We start from the raw sequence: 18,285 nt of genomic DNA, 5'->3' as shown, positions 1-18,285 counted from the left end.
CACTTTTGACATGCTCCATCAGTCACAGCACCTTCTCCATACACAGCACAAATATTTTTTTTTTTTTTTTGCCTTTTGGTTGTGTTTCTACCTTTCTTGAAATAATGAAGCATCATATGCTGAAAATGTTGCTTTTTTCTTCTATCTTCAATATTAAAATGGCTACACAAAAATTCACCAATTTTGATGTCTTTTTTTTAAGTGCATGCTGATATGACAGCTGTCACATGCAATCTAACAAAATGGTTTCCAATGAAAGACAACTAAGTGCTACTAGAGCCATCTTATGGAAAAAGTGAACAAACCTTTTGGCCAACCCAATACATTCAGGTCTTTAATTCATTTTGATTTTATTTTTGTATATGGTATTAGAAAATGTTCAAATTTCATTCTTTCACATGTAGCTGTCCAGTCTTCCCAACACCACTTATTAAAGAGACTGTCTTGGGACTTCCCTGGTGGCACAGTGGTTGAGAGTCCACCTGCTGATGCACGGGACACGGGTTCGTGCCCCGGTCCAGGAAGATCCCACATGCCGCGGAGCAGCTGGGCCCGTGAGCCATGGCCGCTGAGCCTGCGCGTCCGGAGCCTGTGCTCCACAATGGGAGAGGCCACAACAGTGAGAGGCCCGCGTACAGCAAAAAAAAAAAAAAAGAGAGTGTCTTTTCTCCATTGTATGTTCTTGCCTCCTTTGTTGTAAGTTGACCATAAGTTCATGGGCTTATTTCTGGGCTCTCTGTTCTGTTGCATTGATCTATAAGTCTGTTTTTGTGCCGATACCATATTGTTACTATAGCTTTGTAGTATAGTCTGAAGTCAGGGAGTGTGATTCTTTCTCAAGATTGTTTTGGCTATTTAGGGTATTTTGTGTTTCCATACAAATTTTAACATAGACATTTTTCCAAAGAATACAAATGACCAACAGGCACGTGAAAAGATGCTCAATGTTGCTAATCATCAGAGAAATGCAAATTAAAACCACAACTAGATATCACCTCATACCCCTAAGAATAACTGTCATCAAAAATAACACAAATCACAAATGTTGGCAAAGATGTGGAGCAAAGGGAACTCTTGTACACTGTTGATAGGAATGTAAATTGGTGTAACCACTGTGGAATACAGTATGGAGGTTTCCCAAAAAAAAAAAAAAAAAAAAAAAGTGTGGCACAGTGGATAAGACTCTGTGCTCCCAATGCAGGGGGCCTGGATTTGATCTCTGGTCAGGAAACTAGATCCCACATGCATGCCACAACTAAGAGTTCGCATGCCACAACTAAGGAGCCCATAGGCCACAACTAAGGAGTCCATTGCTGCAACTAAGGAGCTGGTGAGCCACAACTAAGTATCCCTGGAGCCTCAACTAAGGAGCCTGCCTTCCACAACTAAGACCTGGTGCAACCTAAATAAATAAATAAATATTAAAAAGAAAATGCAGTACTTAAAAAAAAAATAGAACTACCATATGACTCAGCATTTCCACTCTGGGGTATATAGCCAAAAGAAACAAAAACACTAATTCAAAAAGATACATACACTGCAGTGTTCATAGCAGCATTATTTACAATTGCCAAGATATGGAAACAAATGTCCATCAACAGATGAATGGATAAAGAAGATGCGTATATACATACAATGGAATACTACTCAGCCATAAAAAAGAATGAAATTTTGCCATTTGCAACAGCATGGATGTACTTGGAAGGCAATATGCTTAGTGAAATAACTCAGACAGAGAAAGATAAATACTGTATGATATCACTTATATGTAGAATCCAAAAAATAAAACTAGTGAATAAAAAAAGTATATGGGATTAAATTATAAGAAAGAGCTCCATGATGGCATATCCCCCAAAACATCAGGGAGGAAAAGACCATGTGAAATCTATATATTTTGGAAATTTTTAAGAGTGTGAATAAACATCTACATCAGTGGCTCTCAACTGGAGCACTGCATAGGGGGGTCTTCTGGAAAATTTGAGTTGACTTTTCGATTGTCACATGTTTTGGAGGTACTACTGTCTTTTAGTGGGTAGGTGGAAGCCAGGGAAGATAGATGCCTGGCAATATCTGGGACAGTTCTGCAAAACCAAGAATTGCCCCGCTTCTTGCCTAACTTTCCCATGTACCACTCATGTAGGTGACAATTTGCTTTTAAATATTTGAATCTAGAACTTCTGTTTTAAAATTACAAATTTTTATTTTTGCATGGTTTTAATAACTACCAAGAGAATTTTAGGAAAGATTGTACTTTTTTGGTTGGAATTTACTAAAATTTTTTCATTTAGGAAAATCATATCATTGACAACACCACTTACAGTATTTGAGTCTCCTACACAATACACCTGAATCCTCCTGCAATTATAACTGTTACATTCAGTGATTCTATCTATAGCTGCAAGTACCTATTTTACTGTGTCTTCTAGCTTGGTCATATGTGAGCATTTGCAATATTGATATGCATACTGTTTAATTAGAACTTATTTTCTTAGTTCTCATTTACATTACAGCTATTGTTTGTTTGTTTTTAAGAAATTGTGTGTGGGGGGGTAGATGAGTTATGTATAAATAGTACTTCAAGATTTATATAAAAGCAGCATTGTCAAATATTCATTATAAAAAGGATGTGTTGGGTATGATGGAGTTGAGGAGGACTGACATACAAACCCATGATGCTACAGCACAATTAATCACCTTATATGAGAAGTCCTGACATTTGTGGGGAAATATTCTAGAACAGATCGAGCCAGAAGAAACATAAGTGAGTCAAATGTGTAATGTTAAATTTCCTAGTAGCTACATTTAAGGGAGTAAAAATAAACAGATGAAATTAACCATAACCAAATATTATCATTTCAAATATACTCAATATGAACAGTATTAATGAGATATTTACATTCTTTTTTTGTTGTTGTTCATACTCTCTTTAAAATCTGATATGTATTTTGCAGTTACATTATGTCTCGCTTCAGATAAGCCACATTTAAGTGCACAGTAGACATATGTGGTTAGTGGCTACCATATTGGACAGCACAGTTCTAGAAGTTCCATGAATAGAGAAATTCCAAGAAAGGGAGTAAAATCTGAGAAGCCCCTTACTTTACTAATGGACAGAATGACTGCTACTGCATATTTCCTTTTCCTCCTCCTTTTTTCCGTGCCATATTCCTCCAGTGGAGGTGTGGAGAGATGTGGGCTTAATGGAGAAGATAAAGAAAACTAGATACCCTTGACTGAGGTGACTTGGTTGAACTGGCCCTTGAAGCTTTCAGCTCAGACTTGATGTTCCAGCTCAAACACAGAGCATATGCAGCAAAACTTCTGTGCCAGAGGATACGTGGAGAGGTGTAACAGCAGCTTAGTAAACAGCCACCTGCCATAATTCAAAACTACAAAATCAAGAAGGAGAACTCTTCCCTTGACACTTCCATGTTCATCTTCCTCTCCTTTGTCTCGGGCATGAGATCCCTGTCAACCAGACTCTCTCCTTCTCCTGCCAAGTACAAAGCTCTTCTTTACAGGTGGCAGAGGCTCCAAAATCACCTGTGTTATCTCCTTTCCTACCATATGTGTCTAACATACTGCTCATCCTCATTTAGCTGATATCCTTGTTGTTTCCAGTGTTAACAAGCTCATTCCCAATCTGTCCTTTAGCAGGCAGCAGTATAGTGACTATAGTCTAATGTTTAAAGCATGAGCCCTAGAGAGCAACACTCCTAAGTTCAAACCCTGTTTATGCCACTTAAAACCTGGGTGATCTTGAGAAGTAAATAAAACTCTGAGCTGCAAATAATATCAGAGGTGAAAATATCTACTTTATAGGGTTATTGTGAGACTCAAATGAGAAATGGATATAATATATTTAGCATAGTACTTGATACATGTAAGCAATTAGTAAATTGAAGCTCTTATTATTATACTGTTTCTTCAATCTATAATTCTTTCCCTACTCCTTGTCACTTTCCCGATTCCTTCTCAAATCTTGGTCATTTTCTAGTCTTTTCCAGGTCCCACCTCTTCTCCAAGCCTTCTACAAACTTTATTCTCTCCTTTTCATGTGTTTGTTGAGAACTCTGACATAAACTATACTGGTATTGACTTCTAGTACAGGACACAGAGCTATCATTTAGTAAGATATTTAGCTGAATGACTGATGATGAAAAAAGAAAAAAACTACAGCAGGTGTTGCTGATGCCCCACCCCACATCCCCCCAGTCCTTCCAAGTGTGCTTGCAGCTATGGCAGATAGTTTTATCATGCCCACTGACACGGCAACATGGGCAGATGTTCTCCATGGTTCCTCAGAAGGTCCCCAGCAGCGTGGAGTCACCTCACCCATAACAGTATCCCACTCGTTAACATGCACTTTATTGACTTTGCTCCCTTCCCTGTCTCACTCTCTTCACCCCCACTTAATCACTTCCCAAATTAACTACGTGTATCAAAGTCCTTGTCTCAGTGTTTGGTTTCTGTGAAACCCAAATAAGACAGGACCTATCATTACTGAGTCCATATTGCACGTCAAGCACCACTTTAGGCATTCCACTTTCTTTATCTTCTTTCATATCCTCAACATTCTTTGGGGCTGGGTATTATTATACCCATTTTTTTAGTAACAAATTGGAAAGCCAAGACTAAAGCATTTAAGTGACTTGTTCAGGATCATAAAAATATTAAGTAGCAAACCTAGCAATCCAAATGTTTCTTCAGGTGCCCATTTTGAATTAATAATTGTATAGAAAAGGAATATACCATTTTGGGATAAAGTTAAAAGAAACATATTACATCCCCAATAAAGATGTTAAAAAAAAAAAAAGAAACATATTACAGAGTATAGAGTCAGGTAAAATTAGAACTCTTAGGTATCTGACAAACTAAGATATAAAAGAAGAATTTAATAAAATAGTGCCTGGAGACATTATACATTGAACACTTAGATGTCATTTAAATGCCTTATTTATAGTCCACTTTCTTTATCCTGGGAAATAAAGATGGGAGCATATGGCAGCAGAGAACTGTCCGAATGAGTCAGATTTTGTAAGAAGGTATTAGAAGATGAAACTGTCAATGCCTCTATGACATTGAAGAAAGAATTAGACAAAGGAGACTTTTCTGGGTACTCGGATACTAAAAGGAAAGGCTTGGATGGATGAGAAAAATTATTGAGAAAAGTGTCTTTTCCATATTAAAATTCTCATTCAGAATTGATTTATTTTTATCTTCCCAAGTCACACAGGCTATATACATAAGAGTGATTGAATTGTAACATGAACTGTCAAATCCATTACATGTGGGTAAGGAGATAGCTGAAAATGTTAAAAGAAGCAAAGGACAAAGAGATATGTTTTCCATATACAAAGACAAGCATTAGGTGACCAATAAATTTCCCAGATTTTTAGGAAACGTATTAATCAAATTAGAGAAATTAGAAACATTTAGTTAGAATTAGGGAGTGTGGCCCAATTTAGCTAATGTACGTTGCTTTGTGTGGTTCTCTAGTCTAGCTGATAAGTATATAAGGGCGATGAGTTTGTATGAGGTGGAGCCCACCCAGCATCTTCAGAGAAAACAGAGCCAAATCTTTAATTTCATGAAGTTTGAAAACACTTGATATTTATAGGCAGCTTTGAGATTATCAGACAAAGTGTACAGTGAATTTTTATTATGTGTTACTTCTGAAGTTGCTACTGTTCGCCTTTACAGTGTCATAAGAAATCATAAAGAACTAGCCAATTTGAATTGGGTATTATAGTTTCACTCCTTTGAATTTTTTGTAATGGTCTTCACTTATGTATAACCCAAAAGAATTACATCATAATAGGTACTGCAAATTTATTAGCTCTGCTATGAAGTCATTTAGTTTTGAGCCCTAGCAAAAGTGACTTCTTGCCACCCAAGCATTTGTAGTGTGCCCTCTAATTCACATTTTAATAAATGTCATTTTCTAAGTGCATTACCTCATGTTTTGGCTACAACCCAGATGAATCCTGAGAGAATAAGAAATGTGCTTTCTGACTGATTCATCCATATTTTATTTTACTTTTCATTAAGAAATTACTCTTTTAAGAAAATCAATAATCTTTTGTGATTGAGGGGAGAGGTTAGTGTGTTGCAATGGTGCATTCTAATTTCTCAAATCAGACTGCCTTCAGCCAGCTGTTGCTGATTTTTTTGTCTTTTCTTGTTCCTGCAGCCTGGGTCAATGGCGACCCCAGAAGAGTGGCCTATCCTACAGACAGCCAAGGTCACTTTTGTGGCCAAAAGGGCACCCCCAATGAGTGAGTATGGCCACTTTGCTTTGTCTGATTTTACTGTCTAAGCTGGAACCTAGAAATCACTTTCACATTAATCCTACTCATAAGAGGATTGAAGTTCATAAAAAAGGACTTCCCTCCCCTTTTCCCCAGAGGCAGTTTATAAGCAGGTGGGATGTTTCATACTATATGACTTAAGACAAGATGTCATTGTTCTGCAGCATTTTATTAGAACACATGAAGACTCTGCTTAGTAAAAATATAATTGTACTGGGTGAATTGGACCAGTGATTTTATCGGAAGCCATATTTTAAAATGCCTTATGAAATGGGCTATTGGAAGGCTGAGTTCTGAGGAGCTGCTAAAAAGCTAGACAGTGCAGTTGTTAGAATTGTTTTTGCCACAGTGTCTATTGATAAATCACTCCACCTTTCAAAGTGAGGGGCACACCTAGAAAGTCTTCAATGAGTGGCAGGCCAGCTTTTCAAGACAACTAGCCTGCTGCTGACAATGACCCTAAGTAGCTGAAACAAACAAGGGGGAATGTTCCATTAAATTCCTTTCTAATGTTAATTATAACAGAAGTTTTCATTTATGAAAGCAAGTTTTCTTTCTTCATCATAAAGAAAAAACAAAACAGAAACATAGATTTCATATTTTTAGAAATTTTTTTCTCCTTTCTCACTGGTCCATTTCTTTTCTGGTAATACCTGAGTTTTTACTCAATACCCTGGTTCTTCATAACCAATTCAGTTTCTATAAAAGTTAGTATTGAAAGGGTAAGAAACCAAGGCAGCAGCAGCGCTCTCTACCACCAAAAACAGCAAAAAGGAGTCTCAGAATATTTCTATTGTGTCCCCATGTTGCCCACCCATAACTTGGAGCTTATTATTCCAAGAGATAAACAGATTTAAAAAATAGGTTTAGGAAAGGGTTAACAACACACACGGAGTAGAATTATTATGGACAATCAAGAGAAACCAGAAATTTGGGTGAGGTTGGGGGGTAAATCCTTAATCATGTCAGGTTGAGTTTATGGCGGGTAAGCTGACATCTATAAAAGGTCCTCATTGCCTATTAGAGACAACTAGACTAAATTCTGATCTAGGATGGTAATTCTTATCTTAACCTCAGTAACTCAAAAGCTCCTAGACATTGCCAACAAAACCTTCACACTATGAAGGACAAAGAAAGCACCAGGTGGTAAAAAGATCACACAAATCTCTAGTTCTTTAAAATAGGCTATTTTTAAAAGGGCCTCTGTAACAATGTTTCCCAGACCTAAGCCAATGACCCACTTATTTCCAACAAAAATGGGATACCACAATTTCAGTACATAAAGATCATTCAAAGACAATCCTAGTGTAACAGATATGTTCTTTAAAGTATTATTTACAATAACAGTATATTGGAAACTATACAGATACCTAACAATATGTGGATGGTAGTAAATTATGGCCCATGTATTTAATAAAATATAATGGAGCCATTAAAAATGTATGTTTATATTTTTAAGAATTATGTTAATTTTCTTTATAGTTTTTGGATTTTGTGTCATGATTATAATTGCCTTCCTTCTCCTGAAAATAACATTTAGGTATATTTCTCTAGTATGTCTATGGTTTATTAGAAGTTATAAATTTCTAATGCACTTGGGATTTATTTTTGTGTATGGAATGAAGTAAGAATCAAACTTTCTTTTTTTCCAATTGCAGCGCCAGTTGATCTCAGAATAGTTTGTTGAAAAATATGCTCTTTTTCCTCTCTGACTTCTGATACCACAATTATCATTTGGTAAATTATATACTTGTTTACAAACCACCTATTGTATTCCAGAATATATATTTTTTAAGCCTCTCAATTGTTTTAATTCTTATATAAATGTGTATTAATTTGAAAAGATAAAAAGTTACTTTAAATGATTCTGACAGTTTTTAGTAGTAAGTGAAAATATTTATGAAAATATCAGATTTCAATCCTTAAAACAGTATGAAATTATCATAGAACTAGCAGAAAGAAATAAATACAATTACAAACATCAATTTGAAATGTGATAAAGATGGGATTCCAAGTCAGTAGCCAAAGAGTAGATTATTAAATAAGTGGTATTAAGTTAACTGAAATGACATTCATGAATATAAAATAAAATTGGATATTTATCTCATACATTATACCAAAATGAATACTGAAATATGGAAATATTGTATATAAAATATACAACCAAAAAGTAACAGAAGAAAATGCAGGGGCATGTTAATAGAATAATGAGGTAAAGAAGTTTTTTCTAAACATGACCCCAAAGCCAGAAAATGTAACAGAAATTTTAAAGTATGACACAGAGTAATCCCACTTTAACCCACAAAGTGGTATACAAAGTTAAAAGATAAGTGGAAATTCAGGAAAAGGAAATTTTTTCAACATGTATACCTGACAGTGGGTCAGTAGCTTTATTATATGAACTACTTTTATAAAATCAAAAAAGAAAAAGATGATCATTCAGTGTAGAAGTTGGCAAAAGTGATAAACAGGAAATAACATGATATAATGGCCAATAATAACAGAAAGTGCTGATCAACCACAGTTAAAAAAGAAATGCAAATTAATAGAGATATTACTTTAGCTTATTAAGTTGTCAAATAAATTAAAAAGATTAAAATTTCCAGGATTGACCAGAATGAGAGGAAAAAAAGACATCTTATTTTCTACTGGTGGTAGTGAAATATGATAATATTTATCATATTTTATCAAGTATTTATGAAATTTGTATGTTCTTTGTGATTCAGCAGTTTTTCTCCTAGAACATATCTGATGGAAATTTGCATAAACATTCCTAATGTTATAGGTACTATGAAATAGTAATAATAAAATGGAAACAGCCTAAGTGTCTATCAATAGGAGATTGATTAAATGAGTTATGCTAAGATCAGGAACAAGGCAAGGTTGCCCACTCTCACCACTATTATTCAACATAGTTTTGGAAGTTTTAGCCACAGCAATCAGAGAAGAAAAGGAAATAAAAGGAATCCAAATCTGAAAAGAAGAAGTAAAGCTGTGACTGTTTGCAAATGACATGATACTCTACGTAGAGAATCCTAAAGATGCTACCAGAAAACTACTAGAGCTAATCAATGAATTTGGTATAGTAGCAGGATACAAAATTAATGCACAGAAATCTCTGGCATTCCTATACACTAATGATGAAAAATCTGAAAGTGAAATCAAGAAAACACTCCCATTTACCATTTCAACAAAAAGAATAAAATATCTAGGAATAAACCTACCTAAGGAGACAAAAGACCTGTATGCAGAAAATTATAAGGCACTGATGAAAGAAATTAAAGATAATACAAATAGATGGAGAGATATACCATGTTCTTGGATTGGAAGAATCAACATTGTGAAAATGACTCTACTACCCAAAGCAATCTACAGATTCAATGCAATCCCTATCAAACTACCACTGGCATTTTTCACAGAACTAGAACATAAAATTTCACAATTTGTTTTGAAACACAAAAGACCCCGAATAGCCAAAGCAATCTTGAGAACGAAAAACGGAGCTGGAGGAATCAGGCTCCCTGACTTCAGACTATACTACAAAGCTATAGTAATCAAGACAGTATGGTCCTGGCACAAAAACAGAAAGGTAAATCAATGGAACAGGATAGAAAGCCCAGAGATAAACCCACGCACATATGGTCACCTTATCTTTGATAAAGGAGGCAGGAATATACAGTGGAGGAAGGACAGCCTCTTCAATAAGTGGTGCTGGGAAAACTGGACAGGTACATGTAAAAGTATGAGATTAGATCACTCCCTAACACCATACACAAAAATAAGCTCAAAATGGATTAAAGACCTAAATGTAAGGCCAGAAACTATCAACCTCTTAGAGGAAAACAGGCAGAACACTCTATGACATAAATCACAGCAAGATCCTTTTTGACCCACCTCCTAGAGAAATGGAAATAAAAGCAAAAATAAACAAATGGGACCTAATGAAACTTCAAAGCTTTTGCACAGCAAAGGAAACCATAAACAAAATGAAAAGACAACCCTCAGAATGGGAGAAGATATTTGCAAATGAAGCAACGGACAAAGGATTAATCTCCAAAATTTATAAGCAGCTCAATAACAAAAAAACAATCAACCCAATCCAAAAATGGGCAGAAGACCTAAATAGACATTTCTCCAAAGAAGATATACAGATTGCCAACAAACACATGAAAGAATGCTCAACATCATTAATCATTAGAGAGATGCAGATCAAAACTACAATGAGATATCATCTCACACCAGTCAGAATGGCCATCATCAAAAAATCTAGAAACAATAAATGCTTGAGAGGGTGTGGTGAAAAGGGAACACTCTTGCACTGCCGGTGGGAATGTGAATTGGTACAGCCACTATTGAGAACAGTATGGAGGTTCCTTAAAAAACTACAAATGGAACTACCATATGACCCAGCAATCCCACTACTGGGCATATACTCTGAGAAAACCATAATTCAAACAGAGTCATGTACCAAAATGTTCATTGCAGCTCTATTTACAGTAGCCCAGAGATGGAAACAACCTAAGTGTCCACCATCAGTTGAATGGATAAAGAAGATGTGGCACATATATACAATGGAGTATTACTCCGCCATAAAAAGAAACGAAGTTGAGCTATTTGTAATGAGTTGGATAGACCTAGAGTTTGTCATACAGAGTGAAGTAAGTCAGAAGGAGAAAGACAAATACCGTATGCTAACACATATATATGGAATTTAAGGGAAAAAAAATGTCATGAAGAACCTAGGGGTAAGACAGGAATAAAGACACAGACCTACTAGAGAATGGACTTGAGGATATGGGGAGGGGGAAGGGTAAGCTGTGACAAAGTGAGAGAGAGGCATGGACATATATACACTACCAAATGTAAGGTAGATAGCTAGTGGGAAACAGCCGCATTAGCACAGGGAGATCAGCTTGGTGCTTTGTGACAGCCTGGATTGGTGGGATAGGGAGGGTGGGAGGGAGGGAGACGCAAGAGGGAAGAGATATGGGAACATATGTATATGTATAACTGATTCACTTTGTTATAAAGCAGAAACTAGCACACCATTGTAAAGCAATTATACTCCAATAAAGATGTTAAAAAAAAATGAGTTACGGTACAGTCATGTAATAAAATACTATTTAATCATTAAAAGTGATTGAGTAGAGATGTATTTATTGACATGGAAATACACCCATGATATTTTGTTAATTCAAGAAATCAGGTTACGCCATGATTTAGTATAATTATATAATTTAGTATAATAAATGCCATGTATAGTATAATTCTGCCTTGTGATATATATGAATATCACGTATCAAAAAACACCTATATATGAAAGGATATACACATTCCTACATTAATTATTTCTGGGTAGTGGGATTATATTTTTATTTTTATTTATGTGTTTACTGAGTCACTATTATGTTTCCGATAGTGTTCTAAAGGCAGAGGTTATAGTGCAAACAAGTAGACAAGCTACCTGCACTCATGAAGCTTACATTCAGTTAGAGGGCAATTACAATAAAGATGTAAACAGTCAAGATAATTTCAAATTGTATGATAAATGTTATAAAAGAAAAAGCAAAACAGGTGGCCCCATAGAGAATGACGGGTATATAATGAGCTGCCTCGTGGTTGCATGGGGCAGGTTAGGACTTTCATGAGTAGGTGACTTTTAAATTGAAATATGAAGGCTAGGAAGAAGGCAGCCTTTCAAAAGCCTTGGTAAGAGCTTTAAAGCCAGAGACAAAGGCAAAGGTCCTGAGGCAGGAATGAGCCTATGGTAGTCCTGGAACAGAAAGAAGCCCAGGAGGCTGGAGTGTAGCAAAGAAAAAGGGAAGTGGAATGAGCAGATGTCTGAGAACCAGATAGGAGTCAGATTTTGTGGTTCTATGTGCCCTTTAAAAGTATTTGGATTTGATGTATAAGTGCAGGAAGGCCATGGAAGGGTGTTCATCAAGAGAGTGATACAATCCACTTTACATTTTAAAAGACCATTCTTGTTGCTATTTATACTTCCTTGAACTGTTTCAGTTGTTCACTGTGAGCATGTGAAAATATTAAAATATTAAACTTTTTTTTATTTTGAAAAAGAATTAATGACAGATATTATAAAATAGAATTATGAATAATTTTTATTTGCTTATTTATATATTAATATGCATTACAAGTTTCTACCAAAAAATCTAATACTTTTATATTCCCTCCAAATTGTCCAAAAATAAAAGTCTTGAAAGTACATGAGCTGAGGCAATGAGTTACCTTACTTATCAAAGCCCTTTGAAAGAACAAGAGATAAAACATTTTGTTGAAAGAATATACTCTAGAGTCAAATCCTGACTTTACATCTTTCCATTGTTGACCTTTGGGCATTGGACTCAACCTACCTGGCCTTAATTTTCTGATAATAACGCAAAAAATTAAATGAAAGAAGAGTAATTAGGGTGAAACTTACATGTCCTTTTTTTAACAAAGCACTTTCATATTCAATATTATAATACATCATTTGTGAGGTCTCCAAAGGGCCAGTCACTATGCAAAAGGTTGGAATCACTCTAGGAAACAAGACACAGAGTTTTCTCAAGGATCTCAGTCTTCAGGAATATAGCCAAGAAATCCATGGATTTCAGAGAGTTCACGTCCAAGACAGCAACATAGGAGGCTTCTAACTCACCTCCTCCCATGGACACACTGGATCTACAGCTACACACAGAGCAATTCCCTCTGAAAGAAATCCAGAAACTAGCTGAGTAACTCCTGCATATCAGGTGAACAAGGAAATACCCACATCAAAATGAGTAGGAAAGGCTGAGACACAGTTTTACCATAAACCCCACGCCTGGCTCAGTGCCATACAATTGGGAGGAAATGCCCAAATCCCAGCCTGTCCCTGAGGAATGAAAGGTTTCAACCCCACATCTAGTGCCCCAACTTTTAAGACTCTTGACCCAAGGGACAGGCCCTCAAAACACCTAGCTCTGAAAGCCAACACGGCTTGCATCCATGAGACTCATAAGACTATTGTAAACAAAGAAGTTCTTGGGGCTTCCCTGGTGGCGCAGTGGTTGAGAGTCCACCTGCCAATACAGGGGAGACGGGTTCATGCCCAGTCCGGGAAGATCCCACATGCCATGGAGCGGCTGGGCCTGTGAGCCATGGCTGCTGAACCTGCGTGTCCGGAGCCTGTGCTCTGCAACGGGAGAGGCCACAACAGTGAGAGGCCCGCATACCGCAAAAAAAAAAAGAAGTTCTTAACTCACTGTGGTTATTTCCCCCAGACTCATCTCAGAGGGAACAGACAGAAACACCCATCTCCCAGGCTTTTCCTGAAAGAAAGCTATTTGCATACTTCAATAGCTGCTGCATGAGGGTTAGACTTCTAATATGCACACATCTGGGGATGACTACAGTCTTCCCCAGAGCCTGGAGGAGGCCAGTGGGCACTGTCTCTGTGTTCTCCCTCTGGCAGCTCCAAGTTGTACTGACTACCTGGTAGGAACTTGTGCACACATCTAGTGCACGAGCTTTTGCAACTGCCACCCAGGGGACACACCCCTTGATCTGGCTCTGGTGGCCCATGGGGCTTGCATTTCATTGGTCCCACAATGAAATGGGACAACTGTAGCAAACAAAAAAACACTTCTTAACTGGCTATCCCCTCAGCTGTCAGTGCAGAGGGAGCAGACTGAAATGCTCATTTCCCAGTCTTTCCCTGAAAGAGATCTATTTATGTACTTTAAAAGCTGGTGTCTGAGGGTCTGACTTCCAATCAGCCTGCATCTATCACTGACTGAGATCCTCTCCTTTGGGACACTGACAGGTCTTGGCACTACTCAACTACTAAGAGCCACTAAGAACAAAGAAAGCAACTTGGACATGCACAAAGGTTTGAGAGACAGTTAAGAGCTGGGGCTGGAGTGAAGATTAAGATTTATCTCCTACAAGAAACCAGACTCAGAGAGGCAGCAGTTTTATCTAATGCACAGAAACCAACACATAGAATCAAGGAAAATGAAGAAACAGAGGATTATGTTCCAAACAAAAGAACAGATAAATCTCTAGAAACAGATTTTAATGAAATGGAGATACATGATTTACCTGATATAATTCAAAATAAAGGTCATTAAGATGCTCACCAAAGTCAGGAGAGCAATGCATAAGTATAATGAGAATTTCAACAGAGAGATAGAAAATATAGGTAAAGTATCAACAGAAATCACAGAGCTGAGGAATATAAAAATTGCACTGAAAAATTCATTAGAGGGGTTCAACAGCAGACTAGATAAGCAAAAGAAAGAATGAGCAAACTCAAAGATAGGGCAGTAGAATTCATCCAATCAGAGGAGCAAAACAAAAAAAGACTGAAAAAGAGTGTAGATAGCTTAAGGGACTTATGGGACACCATCAAGTGGATCAACATTTGTGTTATATGGATCCCAGAAGGAGAAGAAAGAGAGAAGGGGCAGAAAGCTTCTTCAAAGAAATAATGGCTTAAAACTTCCCTAACCTGGGGAAGCAAGCAGACATCCAAATCCAGGAAGTACAGAAAGTTCCAAATAAGATGAACCCAAAGAGACTCATAGCAAGAAATATTATAATTAAACTGTCAAAAGTTAAAGACAAGGACAGAATCTTAAAAGCAGCAAGAGAAAAACAACTTGTTACATATAAGGGAAACCTCTGTAAGACTATAGGCAGATTTTTCAGTGAGACTTTGCAAGCCGGAAGGCAGTAGAATGATATATTCAATGATATATATATTGAAAGAATAAAAATTGCCAACCAAGAATACTGTATCCAGCAAAATTATCCTTCAGAATTGAAGGAGAGATAAAGAGTTTTCCAGACAAGCAAAAGCTGATAGAGTTCATACTGGCCTTATAAGAAATGTTAAAGAGACTTCCTCAAGCCAAAATGAAAGGATGCTAATTAGTAACAGGAAAGACATATGAAAGTAAAAATATCACTAGTAAAAGAAAATACATAATTAAGGTCTATTTTAGAATAGTCTAAAATTATAATGGTGGTGGGTAAATCATTTATAAATCTAGTATGAAGGTTATAAGACAAAAGTAGTAAAAATAACTATAACTACAGTAACTTATTAATGGATACACAAGGTGAAAAGATGCAAGTTGTGACATCAAGCACATGAAATGTTGGGGGGAGAATAAAAATGTAGAACTTTAGTATGCATCTGCATTAAGTTATTGACTTAAAATAGACTGCTGTAATATGTCTTATGTAAGCCTTGTGGTAACCACAAAGCAAAAACCTATAGTAGATACACAAAAGGTAAAAAAAAAAAAAAAAAAAGGAATCTAAGCATACTACTGCAGAAGATCATCAAATCACAAAGGAAGAGAGCAAGGGAAGAAAAGAACAAAAGAACTGCAAAACATCTAGGTAGCAATGAATGAAATGGCAATAGTAAGTCCCACCTATCAATTATTACTTTAAATGTAAATGGATAAAATGATGCAATCTGAAGATAAAGAGTGGCTGAATGAATAATAAAACAAGACTCAACTATATACTGCCTACCAGAGATTTACTTAAGCTTTATGCGCAGACACAGAATAAAAGCAAAGGGAAAAACATATTCCATGCAAATGGAAACCAAAAGAAAGCAGAAGTAGTTATATTTATATCAGACAAAATAAACTTTAAGGCAAAGACTAATAAGTGACAAAGAAGATTATAATGATAAAGGGGTCAATCCAACAAGAGGATATAACATTATAAATATGTACCCAACTTAAAAGCACTGAAATGTATAAAGCAAATATTAACAGATCTGAAGGGAAAAATTAGGTAGCAATATAATAATAGTAGGGGACTTCAATACCCCACTTTCATCAATGGTTAGATCATCCAGACAGAAAATTAATAAGGAAGAATTGGACTAAATTATAGGTTAGGCTAGATGGACCTAACAGACATTTACAGACCATTCCATCTAAAACCAACAGAATACACATTCTTCTCAAATACATGGAATATTCTTCAGGATAAATCATGTGTTGGGCCACAAAATAGGGTTTGTTTTGTTTTGTTTTTTTTGCGGTACACGGACCTCTCACTGCTGTGGCCTCTCCCGCCGCAGAGCACAGGCTCTGGATGCGCAGGCCCAGCGGCCACGGCTCACGGGTCCAGCCGCTCCGCGGCATGCGGGATCCTCCCGGACCGGGGCACGAACCTGCATCCCCTACATTGGCAGGCAGACTCTCAACCACTGCGCCACCAGGGAAGCCCAAAATAGGTTTTAATAAACGTAAAAAGTCTGGAATCATATCAAGCATCTTTTCCTGCCAAAATGGTATGAAACTAGAAATTAAGTCAGAAAACTGGAAAATTAACAGATATGTAGAGATTAAACAACTTGCCACTAAGCAAAAGGGTCAAATAAAAAATCAAAAGGGAAATTAGAGAGTATCTTGAGACAAATGAAATTGGAAATATAACATACGAAAGCATATGGCACACAGCAAAGCAGTTCTAAGAGGGAAATTCATAGCGATAAACAACTACATTAAGAAGCAAGAGATATCTCAAGTAAACAACCTAACTTTGCACCTAAAGGAACTAGAAAAAGGAGAACAAAATAAGCCCAAAGTTAGTAGAAGGAAGGAAATGACAAAGATCAGAGTGGAAATAAATGAAATAGAGATTAATCATTAGAGAAATGCACATCAAAACTACAATGAGGTATCACCTCACACTGGTCAGAATGGCCATCACCAAAAAATCTACAGACAATAAATGCTGAAGAGGGTGTGGAGAAAAGGGAACCCTCTTGCACTGTTGGTGGGAATGTAAATTGATACAGCCACTATGGAGAACAGTATGGAGGTTCCTTAAAAAACTAAAAATAGAACTACCATATGACCCAACAATCCCACTACTGGGCATATACCCTGAGAATACCATAATTCAAAAAGAGATATGTACCCCAGTGTTCACTGCAGCACTATTTACAATAGCCAGGACATGGAAACAACCTAAGTGTCCATCGACAGATGAATGGGTAAAGAAGATGTGGCAAATATATACAATGGAATATTACTCAGCCATAAAAGGAAATGAAATTGAGTTATTTTTAGTGAGGTGGATGGACCTAGAGTCTGTCATACAGAGTGAAGTAAGTCGGAAAGAGAAAAACAAATACCATATCCTAACACATATATATGGAATCTTAAAAAAAAAAAAAAAGGTTCTGACAAACTTAGGGGCAGGACAGGAATAAAGATGCAGATGTAGAGAATGGACTTGAGAACACGGGGAGGGGCATGGGTAAGCTGGGACGAAGTGAGAGAGTGACATTGACATATATACACTACCAACTGTAAAAGAGATAGCTAGTAGGAAGCAGCTGCACAGCACAGGGAGATCAGCTTCGTGCTTTGTGACCACCTAGAGGAGTGGGATAGGGAGGGTGGGAGGGAGACGCAAGAGGGAGGGGATATGGGGATATATACATACATATAGCTGACTCACTTTGTTATACAGCAGAAACTAACACAACATTGTAAAGCAATTATACTCCAATAAAGATGTTAACAAAAAAAGCAATAGGGAAGGTAAGTGAAACTACCAACTGTTTTTTTGAAAACATAAAATTGACAAACCTTTTGCTAGACTCATTGAAAAAAAAGTTGAGACTACTTAAATAAATTCAGAAATGAAACAGGAGACATCTGATACCACACAAACACAAAGGATCATAGGAGACTACTATGAACCATTATATACCAAGAAATTGGACAGCCTAGAAGAAGTGGATAAATCCTAGAAACATACAACGTGCCAAGACTGAATCATGAAGAAACAGAAAATCTGAACAAGCGAATTACTAGTAAGAAGATTTGATCAGTAACCAGAAACCTCCCAACAAAGAAAAGTCCAGGACCAAATGACTTCACTGATAAACTCTACCAAACATTTAAAGAATTAACAGTCCTTCTCAAACTCTTTCAAAAAATAGAAGAGG

General features: G+C 36.7%; 1 protein-coding gene across 2 annotated transcripts in view; it reads left to right on the top strand.

Annotated features, from left to right (window-relative positions):
• SLC44A5 (solute carrier family 44 member 5) overlaps positions 1-18,285 on the top strand; it is a 379,083-nt gene that overhangs the window by 296,050 nt on the left and 64,748 nt on the right. For both annotated transcript variants that reach the window (XM_060023840.1, XM_060023841.1), the window contains exon 4: positions 6,194-6,278. In XM_060023840.1, coding sequence (XP_059879823.1) covers positions 6,194-6,278 — 85 coding nt within the window. The remainder of the gene's footprint in view (positions 1-6,193; positions 6,279-18,285) is intronic.

This window comes from Delphinus delphis, chromosome 1 (assembly GCF_949987515.2).
Source record: "Delphinus delphis chromosome 1, mDelDel1.2, whole genome shotgun sequence".
Classification (NCBI taxonomy): domain Eukaryota; kingdom Metazoa; phylum Chordata; class Mammalia; order Artiodactyla; family Delphinidae; genus Delphinus; species Delphinus delphis.
Note: the sequence above shows the minus strand (reverse complement) of the source record. Positions and strands in the feature narration are given on the sequence as shown.